At 46.8% G+C, this 23,815-nt stretch overlaps 1 protein-coding gene across 28 annotated transcripts in view; it reads left to right on the plus strand.

The window, feature by feature from the left end:
• Positions 1 to 23,815, plus strand: part of celf6 (CUGBP Elav-like family member 6) — an 828,179-nt gene that overhangs the window by 738,399 nt on the left and 65,965 nt on the right. For 3 of the 28 annotated variants that reach the window (XM_041178329.1, XM_041178328.1, XM_041178341.1), the window contains exon 5: positions 21,181 to 21,191. The exons of the other annotated variants lie outside the window; for them this stretch is intronic. In XM_041178329.1, coding sequence (XP_041034263.1) covers positions 21,181 to 21,191 — 11 coding nt within the window. The remainder of the gene's footprint in view (positions 1 to 21,180; positions 21,192 to 23,815) is intronic. 28 annotated transcript variants of the gene reach the window in all.

A 23,815-nucleotide genomic window follows, 5' to 3' on the forward strand; every position in this document is an offset into this window, starting at 1 on the left:
AGCGGGGTTGAGACTGAAATTCAGCTGCGATTGTATTAAATGTCGGAATGGCATAAATGGTCTACCCTGATCCTGTTTCTTGTGTTCTTCTGTTCTTGTGTAAAATCTCAACTTATGGCGATACTATTGTTCCCCAATGTTCTCTTGCTTTCTCTCTGAAGATTTTACCGCTCACCGCAGTCTGATTGAATGGAGTAGACAGCCCGTATCTGAACCAGTTGGCTCTGTAAAAGCCCTGACAGTGAGCTTCTGTGTGTGGTTTTAACAGGCAGACATTATGACTGTGCCCAGCCATGGCTTTACTCAATGTTTTGTGACAGGGGTGCGAGGGGGGGAAGATGGAAAGCAAATCAAGCCCAATCAATTTGGATAAAAGCAAAATATTGCCGAGAAAAGAGCCAAGCTGTCTAAGCTTTTCATCTTGCACACATCAGAGCAGATCGCAAGATTACCAACAGTAAAGGAAACAACAATTTATACTGCATGAGAAGAAAGTGCTGTTTGGTTGGCAAGTGGAGTCTGATTGGTAGAGGCATTGCCATGGAGAATGCAGCAGGGAAAAGTTAACTCCCAAACTTTTGTTTAAATTCAAATCAGGCAGGCCTTTCTGTTTTTTTTTCCTTTTATAATTTCTTTTTTTCAGCAATACTCAAGTTCTGTACTGCCAAACAATTAAAAACGATATAATGCAGATGCTGAAAATCTGAAATAAAACCTGAAAATGCTGGAAAAACTCAGCCGGCCTGACAGCATCTGTGGAGAGAGAAACAGGGTTAACATTTTGAGTCAAACGTGACTCTTCTTCGGAACTGCTCCGGAGTAGGCTCCTGTTGGACTCAAAATGTGAACCGTGTTTCTCTCTCCACAGATGCTGCCAGACCGGTTGAGTTTTTCCAGCACTTTCAGGTTTTATTCCAGTCAGTTTGGAGGTGCTCCTTGAATGGGATTCATGACAGGACATGTTTTTTCCCTCTATTATTGGCAGAACCAAAACCTCTTGCTGCTTGGCTCTACAAACAGCTGCAGGTACTGGATTCATGGAGCAGCTGTCATAATCCTCCCAGTAGACAAGCACCCATGCACAGCTGGAAATGCTGTTGGAATCCTTCCAAAATATTTGGCCTTGGCAAATTCACTGAGGTCAGTGTGAATTAGTCAGGGTAATGGGGGCCGGAGGGCAGAGGTCATCCTCCGTCACATTTGCACTGGCAAGTATGCCAGAAAGAATCATTTACTCAACTCTGACCGCTCCAGGCACTCTCAAACCCTAGCACAACAGGGAGCAGCAAATGTCCAACAAATGTATACATGCGGATGCACACATGTCATCAGTACAGTGCAACAGGGAAAGTACAAAAGAAGGACTTGCATTTGTATAGCGCCTTCCATGGCATCAGAATATGCAGACATGCTGTATAGCCACAGAGTGTATCACATAATGTAAGAAACTCGGCAGCCATTTTACACGCAGCAACTCCCACAAACAGCAACGTGATAAAAACAGAGATTATCTATTTACAGCGATGTTGGTTGTGGGATAAATATTGGCCAGGGCACTCGGGTGAACACCCAGGCTGTCCTTTGAGAATAATTGATGTGATCTTCTGAGAGAGCGTGCCAGACCTCAGTTTAACATCTCATCCGAAAGATGTTAAATGGCACTGATAGCTATATTTTATCATTTCTGGATTGATTAACTGGTTCCACAGGACTGCAAAGTAGTCTAGCAGCTGCAAGATTCTGGATCCCTCGACTGCACCAGCCCTGAGGTTCTCTTTTGGTAATGGGTAGCCTTGGGTCAGGTAAATGTGTACTTCTTAAGAAGAATGATGCTGTAACGGTTTACATCATGGAAAAAGCTAACATGTTCACTGTTGTAACAGCATGGGATTTGTGGCCTTCAGAACCTGGCTACAATCTTTGAGTAGACCATAATACTCCTGGGATTCTGCCTCACCCCTTAAGGCATTTCGATTGCACTTGGCCAAGTGTCAAGTTACTGAATCATATTCAGGCCAACAGTGAGTCATTTGGTTTGGAGCTGTTGATTTACAATGGCATTTAGATCAATAATACAGCATTATACGACTTAAGCCATATAAGGCAAACATTCAAGCTACACAGTTGCTTGATAAGGGAGCGATCAATCTCTTACTAACAGGAAGCAAGACTTGGAGCTCCAGACATAACACTTCTACCTCTGTCTTTGTCAGCAATCTTGGATCGCAACTTCCAAAAGGGAAAAGTCTCCAATAGCTTTTGTCTGTCTGCGTCCCATGGGATCAGTTATTCCGATTTGAGGGAATGTCCTTTATTTTGAGAGGGAGAGAAAAGCATTATGTTAAGGCATGGAGAAAACCTTGAACTTGTGGCATGAATGAAAGATGGCCTGATTGGAACCATTGGAGTGTCAAAAAGACACTGGATATCCCTTTCCATTGTCAAAGTTCATGTACAACCATTTAATATATTCCCACGTGCTGTATGTTTACCCCCAAACTGTATTAAAACCAGAGGAAAAATACCACATGGAGGAATGCATTTTGAATGCATTGTGCAGTTGTACCTGGAATATGCTTATGAAAAGTTACGATAACGGTGACTGACTGTTAACTGCCAAGCGTTGTTTGAAATTTAAACCAGGCAGGTTGACTCTGATTGGTTCTATCTTCAGGGCACTGCCTTGACCAGCGAAAGAACCTGCTTGGCAGTTAACTGTCAGTCGCCGTGGCCACACTTCTACCAATCAGAGTCCACTTGCCAACCAATCAGCACTCTCTTTTTATACAGTATGAAGTTGTTGCTTCCCCTGACATTGGTACTCTTGCGATGTCCTGATGAGTGCAAGACAAAAAGCTTCAACAAAATGTCTCTTTTCTTCAACAATACTCAGGTTCTGCACTACCAAATAACTATTTACATCTCTCCTTGTTAAAGAAAAACACGTGGGTTATATAGCTTTAGTGGAAACGCTCCACATCAAGGGTGGGGTAAGGTAAGGGGTCAGGCCTCCATGAACTACCACAGCTGATATAGGGATTGAACCCATACCATGGGCTTCATTCTGCACCACACTCTAGCCATCGAAGCTAACTGACTCCCACAGTTAAGGAATGCCACCTAACAAGATTGATTTCTTCTTGAAAGACACTACTGCCTTTTGCAAATGGTTCATAAGGGCAAAAAAGGACTATTTATGTTTTTCTTGGCCAATGTTGAACAAGCTCCAAGTAAAAGTTGTAATATCAGTGTCAGCCTCTTGCCTATGAGTCAGAAGGTTGTGGGTTCAGGTCCCACTCTAGGGACGTGAGTACAAAATCTAGGCTGACACTCCAGTGCAATACCGAGGGAGCGCTGCACTGTCGGATGTGCGTTTTGGATGAAAGGCCTCCTTAAAGTAAGGCCTCCTCTTCCCTCTCATGGATGTGAAAGACCCAGCGTCCACTGTTCCACGAGCAGAATGTTTCTCTCTGGTGTCCTGACCAATAGCTAACCCTCAAGAAACATCACTAAGGCAGATCAGCTGGTCAGTATCTCATTGCAATTTGTGGGAGCTTGCTGTGCGCCAAGTGATTGTCTATATTGCAGCAGTGACAAATTTCAAAAGTAGTTCATTGGTTATTAAAGACATGGTGAGGTCATGAAAAAGGCTATAAAATCTTTTCTCCTTTCTATTATTGATGAGACTTTAGAGTTGCAATCGTGATGCCCAAGGTTTATTGCAAGGCAGCAGCATCATATCAGTGGATTTTTGATGTACTAACACATGCTAATGACTCCCTAGGGGGGAAATTCTGTGCTCACATCCTCCCATTAGGGAATTCAGCTCATAATACAGCCTGGGCATGCAGCCTATGGCTTTCCACTTGTCAGAATGAATGGATGGAAGTGATAGGCTCTGTGTCCTTGCAAGCACTGTTCCTCATTTGATGTAGGGGCTGGATCCTTATATAACGAAGGCACAACTTGTTAAAGCAACTCTCCTTATAGTGCATTGTGCACGAGGCTGCCAGAGGAATGCATTTTGCTCAAGAAGTGCTAATCACAGTCACTCAGTTCGAGTGAGCGGAGCCACAATGTACTCAGTGAGCAAGAACAGGGAAGAAGGCAGAACTCAGAGAGCACAGGTGGATGGTGTCTGAGACCTCTGCGCTCCTCCAATTCTGACTCCTGCTATCTATGTCCCATCATTGCCGGCCGTGCTTTCTGCTGCCTAGACCCTAAGCTCTGGAATTCCTGCCCTAAACCTCGCGATGCCTACCCCCTCCTCAAAACCCGTCACTTTGATCATTATCCTGTCCTAGTATCTCCTTATGTGGCTTGGGCAGGATTTTCAGCTTGGTGTGCAGACATGCGCGCCACACGCCCGAGTATGAAATAGCACGCGATGACACTGGGCAAGCATCCCGATGTAATCGCGCACTCACGCGGTATTTCAGCCGGCGGGTGTGCACGAGAGTTGGCATTGCGTCTGCCAACGATCAAAAAAGGCCTATTGAGGCCATTAAGCTGGTAATTAAGTTGGATTTTTCGCTACTCATCCAATCTTACGGTTGGCGGGCAGGCGAAAAGGCCAGGCGGCCTTTGCATTTTTTGTGAAGCCTCATCCACGGGCGGGATGAGGTTTCCAACAGTGAATTAAAAAAAAAATTTAAACATTTTTGAACTCATTTTTAACACGTCCCCGTTCATGCGGCAAAGTCACATGGGGGTGGGGTGGGGGGTGGGGGGGGACGTTTCCCTTATTTTTCAAATATTTATTTTTAATTTTTAAATCCTTCGCCCCCCCCCCCCCCCCCACCCCCCCACCGAGGCAGCTCTGTGCCTTCAGGAAGCTTTTAATGAGCACACCCCCCTTGCGCAAATTTCAGCGTTCATGCTCCTCCCACCCCTACAGCTCTGAGGCTCCCAATGCATGTTTCACGCTGACTGGCCGTTAATTGGCGACCAGCCGGGTGGTGGACTATTTCTCAGCCGTTCTTGCGGGCCCGCTCACTGCAACCGTCCGACGAGGGGAAAATCCTCCCCCCCGGCTTGCTAATGCTCTTGAAGTGCATTCAGGACATTTTACCACAGTAAAGGTGCTAGATAAATGCAAGTGGTTTTTGTGGTTGAGTGAGTAGAGCTGGACGGAACAAAGCACTGACGTGGAAATATTGACCCGAGATGGTCAGCCTTTTATACTGCAATAAATCCCTTTCACTAAAAATAAATCATGCTCCCCAGTTCTAAAACTCAGGCTTGGAATATATCTTAAAGGTGCAGAATGCCAATTCAATTTCTCTTGATTACTGTCTTTGCCTCACCGCATGACACAAACCTTTACGAACCCACGTTTTCCAGTCTCTTGTCCACTGCTTGTTCTTAGCACTAAAATGTAAATGCGTTTTGACAGCATCAACCTAGTAGAAAATTAGCCCTGACAGCATCTGCTTCCTAATTAAATGTGACACGTGTTCCTGGGTCAGCAAAGAATTAGTGATGTTGACCGTACTTTTTGAATGGGGAGCTTCTGTAACTAAGATGTGTATTATCAGAGAAGGTCGAAAACACAATCTGTGATTATTAAAGAACCAGAAACATTACCATAGTTTTCTTTTTGAAGAGAATGTGTTATATTTTTCTTCTCCTTGTGTTTACTTCAGTAGATAAGCATCAAGGGACCAACCATGAATAAGGGATTGGTTAATACTAAAATACGTAGGTTCATTTAATTAGGATTTGAGAAGTTGGTAGCAGTATTACACAGTTGCGAACTTGTATGGATATCTGAGTTAGTAGCTTCTTCAGAACAAACTGAGACTAAGTCTGAGATCACCTGATAGATTGCATCATTTTCCCTCTCAGAATGTACACAGAACATAACCGCACCATTTAAAAGTGTACCATAACAGAATGCATCATTACCTTGAATTCTTGAATTCTCTCTCATGTCTCTTTTTAAAAGTGCAAGTTTCTACTTTGGCTCATTGGGTAAATACACCGCCTGATGGGGGGGTCCTGTGGAATAGAACATCCCACATCTGTGTTGAGATACCTTCTTGCTGCCAGGACAACACTGCTGGAACTGGCTTCAACCTACCTCGGCTAGAAGGGAGAGAAAATATCAGGCCGCTCCTGATCACTACTTGTGCGATGATGTATATGTGTTCACGAGAGAGTGAGAATGCAAGTGTGTCAGAGAATGAGAGCATGTGAAAGTGCGTGTGAGAGCATGAGCACGAATGATTGTGTGCAAGAGAGTGAGAGTGCGAGTGTGCGCAGGTCAATATGAGTATGTGTGTGATGAAGACATGAAGAGACTCCCCTATTGCACAAGACTTGGCCGTAGATGTGGAGCAACATCGCCAGTGCTCAAAATCTTGATAGGGAGGAAGCAAGGCTCCATAGGGACCATCGATAGAGATAAAATGCGATAAAAATGCAAAATCAAATAATTTCTCAAATAAAACTGATGATGAGACACCTCACATTTCCTCTTTGTATATTTTTCCTGCTCAGCTAACGCTGTGGAGTATTTAACAAGCAGAGCAATCCCCCAGATAGCTATCCAAGCAGTATTATTAAATGATACTGTATTGTGTTTGATTCTCTATGCACTATATGATTCCCTATTGTAATGCATATTCTGCAACCCCCCTGCCATCAGTTCTCCATAGGGAGACTCCAGGCCCACTGTAAGAATTGGAACAGTCTTTTCATTAACATAGAAGATCTACCTTCCTCTTTTAAACATGGACAAATGTAGAAGTGATGAACAATGCACTATAGACTTTATTTTAAGTACCGCTAATATTGTCTCCTGTTCCACACCTTTCTCTCAAAGAAGAGGCTCCTGCTGTTTCATGGGTAACTGAAGCCCTCAGTACTTGTGTTACTCTTTCATAACTATCATTTGTGATGACAGAATTCTGATGTTCTTAGTCAAATCCTATTCTAAATTTGAGGACGTGGTTACAATCAGTGTCTTGGCAATATCACTGCTCATGCATTGTCATCCAGTTACAACAGCGAATGCCCGTTTACTTTAAGCAGATGGTGGCTTGGTAGTAATGTTACTGGTAATCCGGAGGCTCAGGCTCATGTTCTGCGGACCTGAGTTCAAATCCCGCCACTGGTGGAATTTAAATGCAATTAATAAATCTGGAATTGAAAGCTAGTCTAATAGTGACCATGAAACTATCGTGGATAATGATTAAAAACCCATCTGGTTCACTAATGCCCCTTTAGGGAAGGAAATCTGCCACCCTTACCTGGTCTGGCCTACATGTGACTCCAGACCAGACCCACAGCAATGAATTTGACTCTAGCTACCTCAACCCATCTGGCCTCAAACTAGGCATCAGAAATGACAACAGCACACCCTGCCCAGTTGACCCTGCAAGTTCCTCGATGCTGACATCTAGAGGTTTGTGCCAAAATTGGGGCTGTCCCACAGACTAGTCATTCTTACTGAATCATAACTTACAACCAATGTTCCAGATTCCTACATCAGCATGTATGTCCTGTCCCATTGGAAGGCCAGACACAGCAGAGACAGGGGCATCGTTATACAGTCAGAAGGGAGTTGTCCTGAGAGTCCTCAGCATTAATTCTGGACCCCATGACGTCTCATGTCATCAAGAGAAACATAGGCAAGACAAATCTCCTGTTGGTTACCACCTACTGCATACTCACCCTCCCCCCACCCCCCAGAAAACTCTCTGCTGGTTGGAGTCATACAAAGGAAGATGGTTGTGGTTGTTGGAGGCCAATCATCTCAGCCCCAGGACATCACAGCAGGTGCTCCTCAGGGTAGTGTCCATCTTCAGATGCTTCATCAATGCCCTTCCACCATCAGAAGTGGGGATGTCTGCTGATGATTGTACAGTGTTCAGCACCATTCGCGACTCCTCAGATACTGAAGCAGCCCATGTCCATATGCAGCAATACCTGGACAATGTCCAAGCTTGAGCTGGTAGGTGGCAAGTAACATTCACGCCACACAAGTGCCAGGCAACGATCATCTCTAACAAGGGAATCTAACCATCTTCCCTTGACAATCTATGGCATTGCCATCACTGAATTCCCCACTATCAACATCCAGGAGGTTACTATTGACCAGAAACTGAACTGGACTAGCCATATAAATACTGTGACAACAAGAGCAGGTCAGAGGCTGGGAATTCTGCCGTTAGCAACTTACCTCCTGACTCCCCAAAGCCTGTCTATATACAGGGCACAAATCAGCAGCGTGATGGAATATTCTTCACTTGTCTGGATGAGTGCTGCTTGCACCATCCAGACAAAACAGCTACTTGATCGGCTACCTTCCGTCCACCACCTTAAACACTCATCCCCTACCAGCACACAGTAGCAGCAGTGTGTACCATCTACAAGATGTACTGCAGCAACTTACCAAGGCTCCTTTGCAGTACCTTCCAAACGCACGACCTCTACCACCTAGAAGGACAAGCGCAGCAGACGCATCAGAACACCACCACCTGCAAGTTTTCCTCCAAGCCAGACATCCTTGGAAATATGTCGGCCATTCCTTCACTGTTGCGGGGTCAAAATCCTGGAACTCCCTCCCTAACAGCACTGTGGGTGTACCTACACCACATGGACTGCAGTGGTTCAAGAAGGCAGCTCACCACCACCTTCTCAAGGGCAACTAGGGATGGGCAACAAATACTAACCTAGCCAGCTATGCTCACATCCCATGAAAATAATTTAAAAATCTTGAATAAAGAATGAGAGATTTAGTAGAGCTTGTGTCAGGTATTTGACTTAGGGTCCTGGGGTTCACATCTAGCCAGATGACTGAGATGAAAGGCTCCACTGACTCTGGTCAACAAGAGGTCTCATCTATTAAGCCACCAACCCAGTTGATAGGAGCCATGATTTCTCAAACAAAATTGGCTGCAGTTCAGCATACAGCTAGCAACATCTTTAAGTGGCTGGGGAGCTTATTACACAGGAAAAAAATGTCACCCTGGTGCCACTTTGACTTGCGCATGTTCTCAGGGGTGGAATAGAGGCACTTCACTCTGCATCTTAAAATATAACTTGAGCTGGCAATCCAGGACATCGACACTGAACGTCACACATGATCACACAGTGTTGATAGTCAAGGAAAGATCTGATGGCTAGACCATCCATGACCGACACCTCAACCCCTCCACAGTCACATAATCTCCCGGGAGAGGCCCAACAAACCCAGAGAAACCGCCTGAGTCGATATGTGGACAAAACAATCTGGAAGATGTCTCTCTAATCCTCCCCGCAAATGACCCAAACTAGCCCAGACTAAGTCCAGACATGGAGTGAGTGTTATCTTGTCAAGCCATTTATTGACTTTCTATATGACTGATCTCAGCCCCAGTCAAGAACGGCTCCAGCGCCCACTTGAAGGTTTGCAGAGTGTCAGCGCCCTCCACACCAGACAGTAACAAATTTCAATATTCAAAATTTAGCTCTCTCCATTCTCCAACTTGAACGTCCCTTGCCCTTATGAGCATGATATTCACATGAGAACAAAACATGGTGAAAGATATATCAAACCCCAGACTTTCAAACCAAATTAAATGCAGAGCTGTATGGGGGAGTTATGCTCCAGACTCCTCTTGAGTTTCAAGGATGATTTCTGTGTTGCAAAAAATTCAAAGTCTTGTAAAGTGTTAAAATAAAGGTCAAAGCAGGAACAAATCCCTTGGTAAAGCACAGTTTAGAAAAATGCCGGCTAATTCATTGAAGGTACTAAGTGTACAAGGCAAGCTGTCAATGGGCATTATTCTTTACACTCAAACAGACTCCAATCTAATTCCACATGTGTTTAGCAGAAGTTGATTGTATGAAAATTGCTTTTGGTCTGCAGAGATCTCCTGAAGGAGAGGGTAAGTAAAGAGGAAAACACTTTTCCACAGAACATACTTGTTCTCCCATCCCCGACCTAGATCCTATAAGGAGATGCTGAAAAACTCTCACTTAAAAGACGAGCTTTGCAGGTTCCAACGCTCAGCTCAGAACCGTTTAATTGAGGCAGCTCCAACAACAATGACTTATATTTATATAGCACCTTTAACATAATGAAACGTCTCATGGTGCTTCACAGGAGCATTTATAAACAAAGTATGACACTAGGCCACATAAAGAGCTAATAGATCAGGTGACCAAAAGCTTGGGCCAAGAAGTGGGTTTTATTTAGTGTCTTAAAGGAGCCAAGCGAAGCGGAGAAGGTCTGGGGAGAGTATTCAAGAGATTGGAGCCTGGATAACTGAAGATATGAGCACCACTGGTAGGGCAATTCTAATTACGAATGCACAAGAGACTAGAATTAGAGGGACACAGATATTCAGGGGGTTGTGGGGCTAGGGAAGATTACAGAGGCAGTGAGGGGCAAGGCCATAGAGCTATTTGAAAACAAGGATAAGAATTTTAAAGTCAAGACGTTGCTTGGCCAGGAGCCGTGTAGGTCAGCGAGCATGGGGGTGACAGGGGAATGGAACTTGCTGCAAGTTAAAACACAGGCAGCGGAGTTTTGAGTCTTGGATGACCTCATGTGGTGGGGAGGGGGAGTAGAATGTGAGAGACCAGCCAAGAATGTATTGGAATGCTTGAGCCTGGAAGTAATGGAGGCACAAATGAGAGTTTCAGCGGCAGATGAGCTGAAACAAAAGTGAAGTTGGGCCAAATTATGGATGTTTAAATAGGTGATCTTGGTGATGGTAAGAATATGAGGTTGGGAGTTCATCTCAGGATCAAGTGTGCCACCCGGATTGCAAACAGATTAACCTCAAACTGTTGTCAGGGAGAGGGATGGAATTGGTAGCTAGGGAACAGAGCCTGGAGCAGGGATCAAAAACAATGGCTTCAGTCTTCCCAAAATTTAATTGGAGGAAATTTCTGCTCATCCAGGACTGTATGTCAGAGAATAAGTCTGATAATGTAATAACAATGATGGAGCCAAGAGAGGAGATGTTGAGACAGAGCTGGGTGACATCAGTGTATATGTGAAATCTCCGGCAAGTGAATGGTCATTTGAAATAGCTAATCAGTGCTCCTCTGATGGCTCACTGAGTTCATTGAGTCAGTAGCTTCCAGGGAAGGATTTTCCCAGGTTCAACACTAGCCTGTGCTGAATTAGCTGATCTCAATCTGAGTTGAGTTGGCCCCCTCATTTCTGGGCTAGGTTAGGCTGGGGAAAGGGAATGGCAGGGATTTGAATTCAAGTCACAAACCCCAGGCAATCCCCTTGTTGGAGAGTGTCTTGGCGTTACATTGAATGTCTGACCCCTGAGTTTTATTGACACTTCTAGATTTCTATGAAGGGTACAATAGCAAAGAGATTGTGCAATTGGATAAGCGACCCAGAGGCTGTGGGTTCAAATCTTGCCATGGCAAGTTGTGAAGCTAAGCTCCGTAGATTTGATCAATTATGGGCTGACACCGTAGGAAAAAGAATTAAAAACTGCTGCATTGTCCCAAAAAACCCATAGGATCCGACTGCATCTGACCAACATGAAACTCCAATCTCACGGCATCTAGTTGTCGCTCGGCACCCTCTAAAACAAGGCTTAGGAGAACAATTGTTTAAGGTGCTAAGGATGGGCAATAAATTCAGCCTTCATATCCCCCGCAAACAAATTTTGAAAAACATGCAGTGCAGATGTGGCAGTATAGCTGCAATCTTAAAGCAGCACGTAGCCGAAGACCAGAAAGGTGAACTTTTAAAACGAGAAATGTGAAAACTAACACTGAATTCATCCCAGTATTAAGTACATATAAGTATCCCAAACGTCTGTACATGGAGGAAGCCAAGTTTATTCTGATGTATCTCTACCGAGCTGCAGCCCAAAGGGCATCTGAAGTGAGGAAGCGGTGTTGAGTTGCTAATGGCAACTGCACTTTAGAATTTAATCGTGGATGTCTAAGTGAGCTATGATTCTATGAAAATACTGGCTGCGTTTCAAAAAGGTGATTTTTGCAGTGATACTGGCAGAGTATATTCGAGGGAAAGCTGGATAAATGCACAAGGAGCAAAGGGATATAAGGTTATAACCGAGTGAGTTAGTTGAAGAGGGAGGGAGAAGGCCCATGTGGGGCATAAGAACCAGTTATGGATCCGTTGGGCTAAATGGCCTGTTTCTGTGCTGTACATTCTAATAATTTCATATGAAAGGTGTGAGAGCAAGTAGGTGAGTTTTTTGCCTTCTCTCTCCATTGTCCTAAACCAACATCCATTGTCTTTCTCAATCTGTCCTAATCATAGATTTAAAAAAGGTCTAAACACTTTGGATCCCCCAAAAGCTGAAACTTAAACTCTGAACACCTTGTACCGAGAATGACAGTTTGATCCTTCGAGTGATGTTTGGTTTCTTTCCAGAGTGCAAGGCACCTGCGTACTTACTGTGAGACGGCACATTAAAATGGAATCATCTGCAAATCTATCATGTCAAGTATTGCGAAGTAGGATTAAGGAATTACACTGAGCTCCAGATCACTTCTTAATTCATGTTGTGGAGTGAAAAAAAAACGCAGTTATATTTTGGTGCAGGGAGGTTGATGCAATGGCCAGTAAAAGGTTAATCACTAAATGCACCAATCTGTCGCAGCTAAATACTTGTGGTAATTTGGAATGGCAGCACCATCTACAGGGCTATAGGTGGCTTTGCAACAGATGCTTCCAGGCTTAAAGTTCAGGGCACGTTCAAGTGAGTTCGACAGGTCTTTTTGTAGTCATGGAAATGTCATCGAAAATCTCACTGTTGTCTCTATATTACAAGTAAATACAGGAAAAAGGTGTGGTTTAAAAAAAAAACGTTTTCGGGCTTATGTTTGAATGTAGAAATCTCCACACTCCTCCTCGTATCTTCACGCACACTTTTATTTCCCCTTTGGGGAGCGTTGGGAGGATTTTGCAGGCTGATTATCAGCTCGTTGAACCACGTCATGAACACTCTTCCCATAGCCAGCAAGGCTTGAACCCAGAGCTTGGGATGCAGCCACTGTACCACAAGGCCTCTCATAGACAGGTCACTCAAAAAAACAGAGACGCTCGTTGATAAGCAGCCAGGCAGCAGTCATGTTCTGCAAATTGCGAAGGGAATCATATCCCACACTGTGGACGCACTCTTCAGTTCCAACAGAGAGCACTACATGGCCTGGGACTTCTCCACTGCTGTATATGGACAAGCTGAGGTTTGAAATAAGAACAGAAGACGCTGGTAAGCGCTCAGCAGGGCAGGCTGCCTCTGCGGAGGGAGAAACCGAGTTAACATCCCAGGTCGATCATCTTTCATCAGAACGGGAAGGAGTTTGAGGGTTCAAACAAGTGAAAAGCCAGGGGAAAGGAGTGGAGCAGGAGAGAACAAAAGGAATGGTCTGTGATCGGGCTGGAGAGCAGGAGTGATTCAGTAATGGAAGGGATGAAGGTACAAGGCGAATGGGGTGGTAACGGGGTGAGTTAGGGAACTGACGATGGGTCTAGAGGAGTTATAAGTGGTTACAGCAGAATAGCCGGGGAGTGGGGGGGGGAGGGGGACAATGCAAAATCAGCTCAAGTGACTCGGGAATATGATAACAAAAGGGAGGTTAGACCTGAAGGGGGGCAGAGTTCCTGTATTTATTTCAGATTTCCAGCGTTTGGAGTCACGGCCAGAATTTTCAGGTCGGAGGGCGGGTATGGTCAGTAGGCCCGAGAGCAGCTGGGAAATGGCCCTCCACCCGCAATCGGCTCCCCTCCCCCACCTCTCCCACCCGACTGCGAATTGGCCAGCCCAGCGTGAGTGACGATACCCCAGTGGGTGGGTGGGTGGGTGGGCGGGCGGAGGGGCCCTGTTTCCAATGGCGACCCGGCGGCCGGTTCCAAACTGGAACAGGCAGGCCCTGGAAGGCTGCCGACCATAAAAATCTCCTCTAATCTGTCAGCAAGGGAGTCAAAATTATGGATACAAAAGCGGCTGCAGACGCCAGGCAGAAGGGCCTCAGGATGGGAGGAGGAGGTCACCTCACCTGACATAAAAAGCTTGGGCGGAGGTGGCCAGCGCTGGTCAGCAGCCACGATGTGGTGCGGCGCACCTGGGCCCAGTGCCGCAAGAGATTTAACGACCTGCCTCGCTCAGGAAGGCTGAGTACCATGGGTCAGTGTGGTGAAGTGTTAAGGTCTGGCCGTCCCTGTGGAGCTCAGGGGTGTTAGAGTCTGAGTGCCGAGTGTCAATGACGCCGGAGCTGGCCAAGGGGCTGAGGCCTGGTTGCTTGGCCTGAGTACCTTGCGGCTCCAGGGCCGCGTCTCAGTTGTGCCCTGCCAGGTTGCAGTGGCACTGCATGTGAAGAGTGGACAAATCAATGCTCCTCTGTCCTGTCAGGAGAAGGCAGCCCTTAGCAACGTTGAAAGGTTGTAGACAGGCGGAGGCCCCCAAACCTTCAAACCCTGACCAGATACGAACAGGACGCCCTTGAGCTGAAGAGCCAGCATTTACTCAGTCAACTGGCCGCAGAGAGGCTGAGATCTCTGACGAAGGTGAGAGTGCGGCGCACAGAGGGGAGAGTTTCGGATGGTGCAACCATTCTTGTGTAGTCTCATCATCCAACCTGGAGTCCCCATTGATCATTGAAAGATGATGGCACCATGATGCAGATCCCCATTGTCTCACCAGGGTGCCTGGCATGCACAGTGACAGTCTGATGACTTAAACTAATGACATGTCCTTCTTCTCCCTTAGATTTGCCACCATGCACCCAATCATAGGACCCCGAAGAGCCACGCCTGATGCCAGAGGGCCACCAGGCTCCACATGCTCCTGCATCACAACCGCTCTCTGAACCAGGCACCAGCGCAGATACCAGCACCTCGGTGGGCATTAGCTCGGTGGCTAGAATGTCAGTGCACATTGGTGAGGTCTCTTCACACTCGCTTGAGGTGCAGGCTGAGGCAAAGGGTGCTCAGGGCGCTGGCAGTCAGAGGACTGCTGGACAATGCTCAATCGAAGGCAGATAGTGAGCCTCTGGAGTTGTCTATTAGGCGGCAGAAGCTGGATGTCCAAAAAGATATGTGGAAGGATCTGGCAGAGATCCATGACGATATGAGTGCTATGGTCTCTGTTGTGGTGGAGTCCATGCGGAGTGTGAGCACTGCATTGACCCTCATGGCCGAGCGCACTGCCTCCTCCATTGAGAGAGTGACGACTCTCATGGAGAGGCAGCTCCAGAGACAGAATGAGGGGTTCCTAGGGTTGCGCTCAGACCTGCAAACCCTCACACAGACTCTGACATCAGGTGGTCAGTGTCCTCGTGGTAAATGGATGAGGCACCTGTATCCCAGCTAAGTGCCCGCCTATCAATGGTGAGCAGGGAGGTCCAGAACGATCTCACGTTGGCGCACAAGAAGCCTAACATCTCTGCTGCCTCCCCTCAGGGTATTCTGGATGATGCCAGCAGCTCCTCCGCTCCTCTGCCAGTGACCATGACATCTGATGACGTTGTGGTGACTGGGGAGATACCAGCTGTGGAAATGGCCACTCCCTCCAAGGCAGGGCCAGCACAGGCTCTAATGGCCAGAGGACAACCACCAAGGTCATCAAGGCCAACAAGACAACAGAGTCAGCAGGCTGTCTCCAGTGCTGCTGCTAGCGAGGGGGGAGTGCCAAGATGTAGCAATTGCAAACTAAGTTAAAGGCACCATGAGCACAAAAGGGACAGGACACAGGCGATCTTCTGTTGTGCAATATTTTGTTTATTTTAACTAGTCTGGGGTTGAAGACCAGAGAAGGTTCTGTTAATTTGTTTTGACTGTCAACATGAGATAAATTTCCTTTTGTCATAATGGCCTGAGTATGCTTCACCTTTTTTATTTAATGTGGTGCAGGGTACGACTGTATATAATGCTGGACGTGGGTGGTTTGAAACTTTATTGTACAGGCACTGAGTGGACTTTGGGGTCAAAGGAAAGGGCCATTTCAGACACCCGGGATGGAGGTGGTAGCCCTGGCATGAGGTGCTAGCACTTATTTGGCAGCCTAGCTGAAGGAGCGTTGGATCAAGGCATCCCTGGTGTCCCTGTCTCCCCGGAGATTACTGCTGAGGATGTGGAGGCAGATATTCTCCTCACCGTGCTCCTGACTCACCACTGGAATCATCATCCGTGGCCTGTGCAGCTGCATCAACATCTTCTTCCTCCAGTGGGTCCCCCCTTGCCAGTGTCAGATTGTGGAGGGCACAACATGAAACCACTATCAGCAACACCCACTCTGCGGGGGGGTATTATAGTGGTCTCCCTGAACAGTCTAGGCATTGGAAGCGAGTCTTCAGAAGACCAATGGTTCTCTCTGCCACTGTTCTTGGATGGTTGAGAGGCGTCATGAGCCACCTTTTCAACGGATAACCATCCATCCAGCCGGGCTGGAGCACTGAAGAGCCCCGGCACTGGGAGTGTCTGAGGATGTAGGTGTTGTGGGAGCTGCCTGGGTACCTTGCACAGACTTGTAGAATCAGCATCCTGTGATCACACACTATCTGCACGTTCATGGAGTGGAAGCCCTTCCTCTTGTCGAAGGCACCGGGCTCACCTGCTGGCACCTTGATGGCCACATGTGTACAGTCTATAGCACCCTGGACACGGGGGAAGCCAGCAATGGCCGCGAAGTCTCTGACTCGCTCAGCCTGACTGGCCTCGTCTGTACGGAAATGAATGAAAGTCAATGCCCACCTGAACAGAGCCCCTGTCACCAGCTTCACCTAACTGTGGACAGCTGATTGGGAGACTCCACATGGATCCCCCACTGACCCCTGGAAAGAGCCGGAGGCACAGGATTTGAGGGCCACTGTGACCTTCAGGGCCACTGGTATGGGGTGTCCACCCACACAGATGGAGCTGATTTCCAGCTTAATCATATGAAAGATGGAGGTAACAGTCTCCTTTGAGAGGCAGAGCCTCCTTCGGCATTGCACCTCAGACATGTTGAGGTTGCTGCATCACCGCCTGTAAACCCTGGCAGCAGGATAGTGGCATCTTCTGCAGCCCCTTCTGCCTTGGACTACCTGCTGGCCCTGCCCCCCTTGTGCCTGCGCCACAGGTCCCTGCCCAGGAGGCTGCATTGGGACACCTGGCCTCCCCTCCCTTCTGCCCCTCTCTTCCTCCTCAGAGGAGATGCCACCAGTGGAGAGCACAATCTCCATTACAGAGGGCTGTCTGATACCTGGAATGGTCCACACGGTCTGAATTCTCCAGGTCCTTGGAGACACCAAGGAATCTTGAAACAAATGCTAACAATGAAGTCCCGAACAGAGATGAAGCTTCCATAATCCAATAAGTCACCAGCAGCAAACTATCTACCAAACTCCTCACCACTAACACCGGCAATGCTGCTGACCCTTTTTACCCCGCTCCTTGGACGAGGCGTTTGAAATTGTCGGCCGGTCACCTGCTCATTTTGCCCGTGCGACGAGGGCGAAATCGCAGCGGGCAACGAAAAGTCAGCATCAGTTGACTTTTTAGTGGCCTTAACCGGCCTCTTAGTCAATGGCGGGCGCGGCTCCTGCACCCGCATTTGCCTGCCGGAAAATATGGCGCGAGTGCGTGATGACGGGACACTCACCCGATGTCATCCCGCGCTATTTTACGCTCAAGCGTGTGGGGCGTGCACCCACTCACCCCGCAAAAATTTCAACCCCCCATGTTTTAAAATGATGCAGCACTGAAAGAAACCATTGGAACCATTGTGCTTTTTTACTTAGTGTACCAGTTGAAGATTTGTTGAGTTACTTTGGCCGACAGAAGAAAAGCCTTATATTATCTCCATAGTACAACCTTCACAGTTTTTTTTTGTCTGTACTTTTCTTCATTAAAGAAGCAGCAAAAGTGCAGTGAATCCCCCATCGAGCAGCTGATAATGCCCATTGACTCTGCTATTGCTTCACTTTGGCCTCCAAAATAAGCTAAAGAATAATAGTGCTCACTGCATTGGTAATTGTTCGATTGCAGAGCGCACTAACCTGGCAGCAAACTTGCCCAAGAACTAGGGTTGAAAGTATAGGCTCCCTCACCTCTAACCTCTCCAATTCTGCACTCCGCCATTGCTCACTCACCCGTCAAATTAGCAAAGAAACGAGAAGGTAAATCGGGAGGATTAATGTCACCCATTAGGGTGTTAAGATCTGGAATGCATGACCTGAAAGGGCGGTGGAATCAGATTTCATGGGAACTTTCAAAACACAATTGGACCTGTGCTGGAAGGGGACTAATTTCCAGGGTTATGAGGAAAAAGCTGGTGTGTTGAGCTAAATAGGACAGCTCTTTCAAAGAGCTGACATAGACACGATGGGCCGAATGGTCCCCTTCTTCACTGTATGATTCTGTGTCCATCTTGGCGCCACACCACTTTCCAATGGTAGTTAGGAAATGGAAAATCTTCATTACCTGATTGGATGAACCTTGACTGTCAATCAAACTGCCTATTTTCTACCCCCCCCCCCACACCCCAATCTCCAATAACTAAGAAACAAACATTGTTAAATAATTTTATTTTAATTCTCTCCATGGGTGCTTTCATCTTTAATACCTGGAGAGTCTTGGGAAACCCTGGAGGGCTGGCAAACCTCAAGGAAGAGAAGAAATTTTGTTTGCAAAATTTATTAGGAACCGGTTAAATAGGAATTCTTACCGGGGGGCACTTCTTTTTTTAGGTTGAACATTAATTGATTGAATTCAATTCTTTGATGCATAAAATGCATTCATGTGTTGCTGTAGTGCAGTCTTTAACCTGAGAGGAATTATAAACAAAGGAACAGTGCATTGTTCGTCAGGGCGCATTTACACTATAACTGGAGCATTTGCATGACAAGGTCTTGTTTCACACCAACTCTTGTTGTTATAATGTAAATCAGCCCGAATTCAGAATCAGTGCCCGACTCAGCCATTGGGACCTGGACCCGCCATTTAGGACTGAGATGGGGAGAAATTTCTTCCCTCAGAGGGTTGTGACTCGGGAATTCTCTGCCCCCAGGGAGCTGTGGGAACTCAGTCATTCAGCATATTCAAAACTGATTGTTGTGGGGTGGCCGAGTTGTGTTATTAATGATAGAGTTGACCTGCAGACACTTCTTGGGTGGAAATTTTAAGTTTATTTACAATATACTCAGCAGCAACTACACGTGTGCTTTCAACTCCAACTCTATCTCCACACTGACTGCGGAGGTAGCCCGCGCCACTCTCCAATTGGTTACTACAGATCATGTGACCTTCCTAAACAAGCATTATTCTTAAAGATACCTGACACTAAATAAAATCATAATTACTACAATCATAGATTTTTGGACGCTAAGGGAATTGAGGGATAGTTTGGGAAAGTGAAGTTCAGGTAGAAAATCAGCCTTGATCTCATTAAATGGTGGAACACATTCAGGGGTCAAATGGCTCACTGCTGCTCCTTTTTGTAAAATCTTTTTTTATGTTATACTCTAACACTGGAGTGAAGCTGAGTCAACTCCCCTTTGTCTAGGATTCAGTTCAGGCCTCAGTACCTGACTTACATCAATCAGTTAGGTGTCAGCTGTGGAGATTTTAGGTGGCTGGTGGATCATTGAGAAGGAACGAGAGATGGGGAAGGGTGACACATACTGGGAAATGGTTCAAGTTTATCCTTGGTTCCATCCTTTTACTCAGCTGCATACCCCTCCTTGACGTTATCTTCCAACAACATGCCAGGCTCTACGCGTTTGCTGATGACCAACCGTCCCTTATTTTACCGGATTGTCCCATAGCTGAGCCCACTGTCCCAGGTTGCATGCAAACGGGCTGTTGCTTTTCACGTAATTTGGGCTTCTAGTTCTCATGCATGCGCAGTAACCGCTCTCCTCCCGTTTTTAGCCTCACAGCCCTGGCCTCACAGCTCTGGCACCGCCCACCCCCACCTGTTCTCTCAGCTCTCGGTTTTTGTCCATGAGAGTTGGTCACCCTGGCTGATGAGACCCAGTTCCATCTGAACAACACCGTTCTCGACCGCTCCACTGTCTCTGATTTGTTTTCAAGTGTTTGCGGTGTGAAGGATAATATTGTAGCCATAAATCTATTTTAGCAGAGTACTGACCGTACTCAACACTTACATGCTTGCAAAACTCAGGACACAATGGGCGGAATCACCCGTCCGTTGGCATCGGGTGTCAAGGTGGGCATGAGGGGACAATATGGCGGGAAGGCCAAAAATCGGTTTTATACCGTCATGAAACCAGTCCGCGATGGTCCGCTCCCCCTGTCAATGGCAGGGCCGCATTTCCCAGCTCCGCACATCAGGAACCTAATTTCAATACTTCAGCGTCTCATCATAAGCCCTGCTTGCCGGAATTGTGAATCCACGCTGGATCATCAGGGCACATCGGCGTGATTGCATGCTGAAATGTTTCACAACTGTACACAAGCAATGGGCACCTGGCGAGCTGCATTTTGCTCGGGACTCCGAGGTTTGTTTGCCTACCTTGCTTCGGGCAGCACTTGCAGTCATCAGCGCCAGGCTTCACACACAGCACCACATCACTTTTAGGGGGCTCATGGGCAGGTCTCTACCTACCGGGCCAGCTATAAGCCGGAGGTGGCTTTTCAACAGCTGCAGAGCTAAGGCTTGCTTGCAGAAAGGGGAGAAGTGACCTCAGGCCAGGGAAGAGGCTGCAGGTCAAGGACTATACTGGAGAATGGGGGTATCGCAGGGTGTGTGTGGGAACACACGTTGATCTGTGCAAGAGGGCTGAGGAGGCAGCCTCCAGAGGAGATGAGGCCAGATGGAGATGTGAGAGGTAATGTCACTTGAGGTGGCAGTTAATGAGATGCCAGTGAGCATGTGGTGGGCTTGTGAATACGTGAGTTTAGAGTGATGAGACAGTTGCCTTACCCTGAGGGCACCGATGAGATCATTCACCCTCTTTCTGCGCTGGGTGGCCAACGTCATCTGTGAAGCGTTGGCACTAACCACCAGTGCCACTGCCTCCTGAGCCGGAGTGATGAGATTGCTGACCTCCTGCGGCCAGAGTGGGGGTGGAGGACGTCACAGCGGGTTCCAAAAGGCATTCCAATGACGGGTCACTGAACTCTTCCTGGCTTTCACTGGGCCAGACCTGGGCTGCAAGCATTGAGAACATTGTGTGTGTGGCAGGTTAGATGTGGAACCCGGAGTGAGGAAACAGTGAGGTAACGGTGTGGCGGACAATTCAGAGGCCGCCCACCAGTGATACAGTGTGTGTTTCCTGTGGCTGCATCATTAATGAGGCAGGAAGCGGATGATACGATGCAGAAACCTGCTGTTGTGGCCGTAGGGTTTTTAACGGCCACTACCGCACCTAGTGCAAATCTGGGATCATCCTGCCCACTATCTAACGTTAGGTGTGATTCCACAACTGAACAATCTCGAGTGTGTTAAAAATTACCCTAACGTGCCAAATTAAGATTATCAACTGGGTTTGCAATGTGGCCCACTTATGCTTGCCAGAAGTTACATGTATTCATTCGCAGGGACCTGTCCTCTGCAGGCAAAAGGAACATGCCCAGGCATCGTGCCTTTTTTGAATTAAATAAAAGCGTGGGGGGTGGGGGGGGGGGGCAATAGTTTCTTGGTGCACTCTCTAAGGCAACACCTTGACCAATCAGAATCAACTTCCCACCCAATCAGCACCTCTTTCTCATGCAGTATAAATTATTGCCCTCTTTGAAATTTGACATTCTTGCACCTGTCCTGATGAGTGCAAGACAAAAAGATTCAACAGCTTGTTTCTTTTTCAGCAATATATCTATTTCTATTGGATTTCTTGTTCTAATCTTATGTATTACAGTACAAAAACAGAATTACCTGGAAAAACTCAGCAGGTCTGGCAGCATCGGCGGAGAAGAAAAGAGTTGATGTTTCGAGTCCTCATGACCCTTCGACAGAAGGGTCATGAGGACTCGAAACGTCAACTCTTTTCTTCTCTGCCGATGCTGCCAGACCTGCTGAGTTTTTCCAGGTAATTCTGTTTTTGTTTTGGATTTCCAGCATCCGCAGTTTTTTTGTTTTTATCTTTATGTATTACAGTGTTACTTGAAAAAGAAATGGCTAGTTCTGAGTGATAATAAGTTCCCAGAGCATGCTGGCAGTTATAAGGTTAACAGTGCTTTCTCGCTGGGCTATATTCTTCACAATATTCAAAGCACCTGTTACAATGAAAATCTTAGAGGTCTAAAGACTGTTTATATGCAAATCAAGAAACATCTGGCCCATTGCATTGTATTGTAATCATGCCTCTGCGTAATCCTGTCTTTATGTGCGTGGAATGAGATGTGAACAAGACAGTGTTCACAGCATTGGATAATACTATCACTTTATTGTGTAAATGGAATGAGGTGGCAATGTCACCATATACCAACTGTAGGATAATCCCTTTATTGTGTGCACAGACTGAGGTGTGACTCTCCTCTCTCTCTGTTATGCATTTTTTTCTGTCAAAAGTATCCTGTTAATGGTGGATCTTTAAGTATATTAGAAATTAGATACTGTAGACTAAAACAAACTCTATTGCAACCATCAATCATTTTAGGTGCTTTTTAAGCCCCCCCACCTCCACACCCCTAAACCCCACCCCCACCCACATGTCCATCTACCTGGCCAGATCTGCGGCCAAAGGACCCCCTATGGAGGGATTCCCTCTCCAATCCCCCTGCATCACGGTGGCCCGATTACTTTACTGTTAATATTGTTGAAGTTGTTGAGAGAGCGTCTCAAGGCATGCTCCCTCTCTCTCTCTCTCCTGCCTGCAATGGTAGGCCACAGTTCCTTCCACACCAGAAGGTGCCTCTATCGGCCCTCCTACATCATGAGCCTGCCATCTTTAATTGACTGGCGAACATGCCCTCCAGCCACTAATCGGCCAATTCAGACAAAATTGATGCCTGCTCACTTTATACTGTGAGGTCAGGACCTCCATTTGATCCAAACTTCAGGATCCAACCCAAAATCCAGTCCCAGGAAATTAAACTTCAATTCCTGACTGCTCCATAACAAAGTCATAAAACCTCACCTCTAGTCCACTAGTGGAAGGGCAAATGTTAACTAGGCATCAGCTCGTGCTGCGAAGGGTAAGCGATTTTCCCAGGTGTGACGTGGTTCTGATTTTCCTTTCCCTCTATCCACCTCTCACGTGACCCTACTTTCCAAATGTCCATGTTCATCAGCAAATATCAGGCAGGATGGTGGAAGGCTCATCAACACAATGGCGGCCCTGTGGGTGTACCTACACCACATGGACTGCAGCGGTTCAAGAAGGCAGCTCACCACCACCTTCTCAAGGGCAACTAGGGATGGGAACTAAATGCTGGCCCAGCCAGTGACGCCCGCATCCCACAAATGGTTAATAAACAAAAAGGTCCATCTTATTGGGGGAAAACCATGATAAGAGTTCTTATATTACCTGGTCATCTAGTCAGCGGTTACTGTTGGACAACACTGAATTGGACAAGGCAACTAGTCATTTCAACAAAATGTTAAGAAAAAACAAGCAGGAACATTTTTCCCTGAGTGTAGCTAGGTCTTAACTGTGTAGGCACTCGAATCATAGAAGGGTCCCCTAGAGAAGGCCACTGCGCCAGTGTGGATCTTTGAAGAAGCCACCTAATTAGCGTTCTCCCCACAACCCTGCAAATCTTCCCCCTTCAATTATTTACCCAAGTATTGATTCAGCTTCCACCACCCTTTCAGGCAGTGCATTCCAGATCACAACAATTCATTATGTAAGGAATTTCTGCTCATCTCGCCTCTGGTTCTTTTGGCAATTACCTGTGCCCTCTTTTTACCACCCCCTCAGCTTCTCCTTCGTCACTCTA

The sequence above is a fragment of the Carcharodon carcharias genome, chromosome 32 (genome assembly GCF_017639515.1).
Source record: "Carcharodon carcharias isolate sCarCar2 chromosome 32, sCarCar2.pri, whole genome shotgun sequence".
NCBI lineage: Eukaryota > Metazoa > Chordata > Chondrichthyes > Lamniformes > Lamnidae > Carcharodon > Carcharodon carcharias.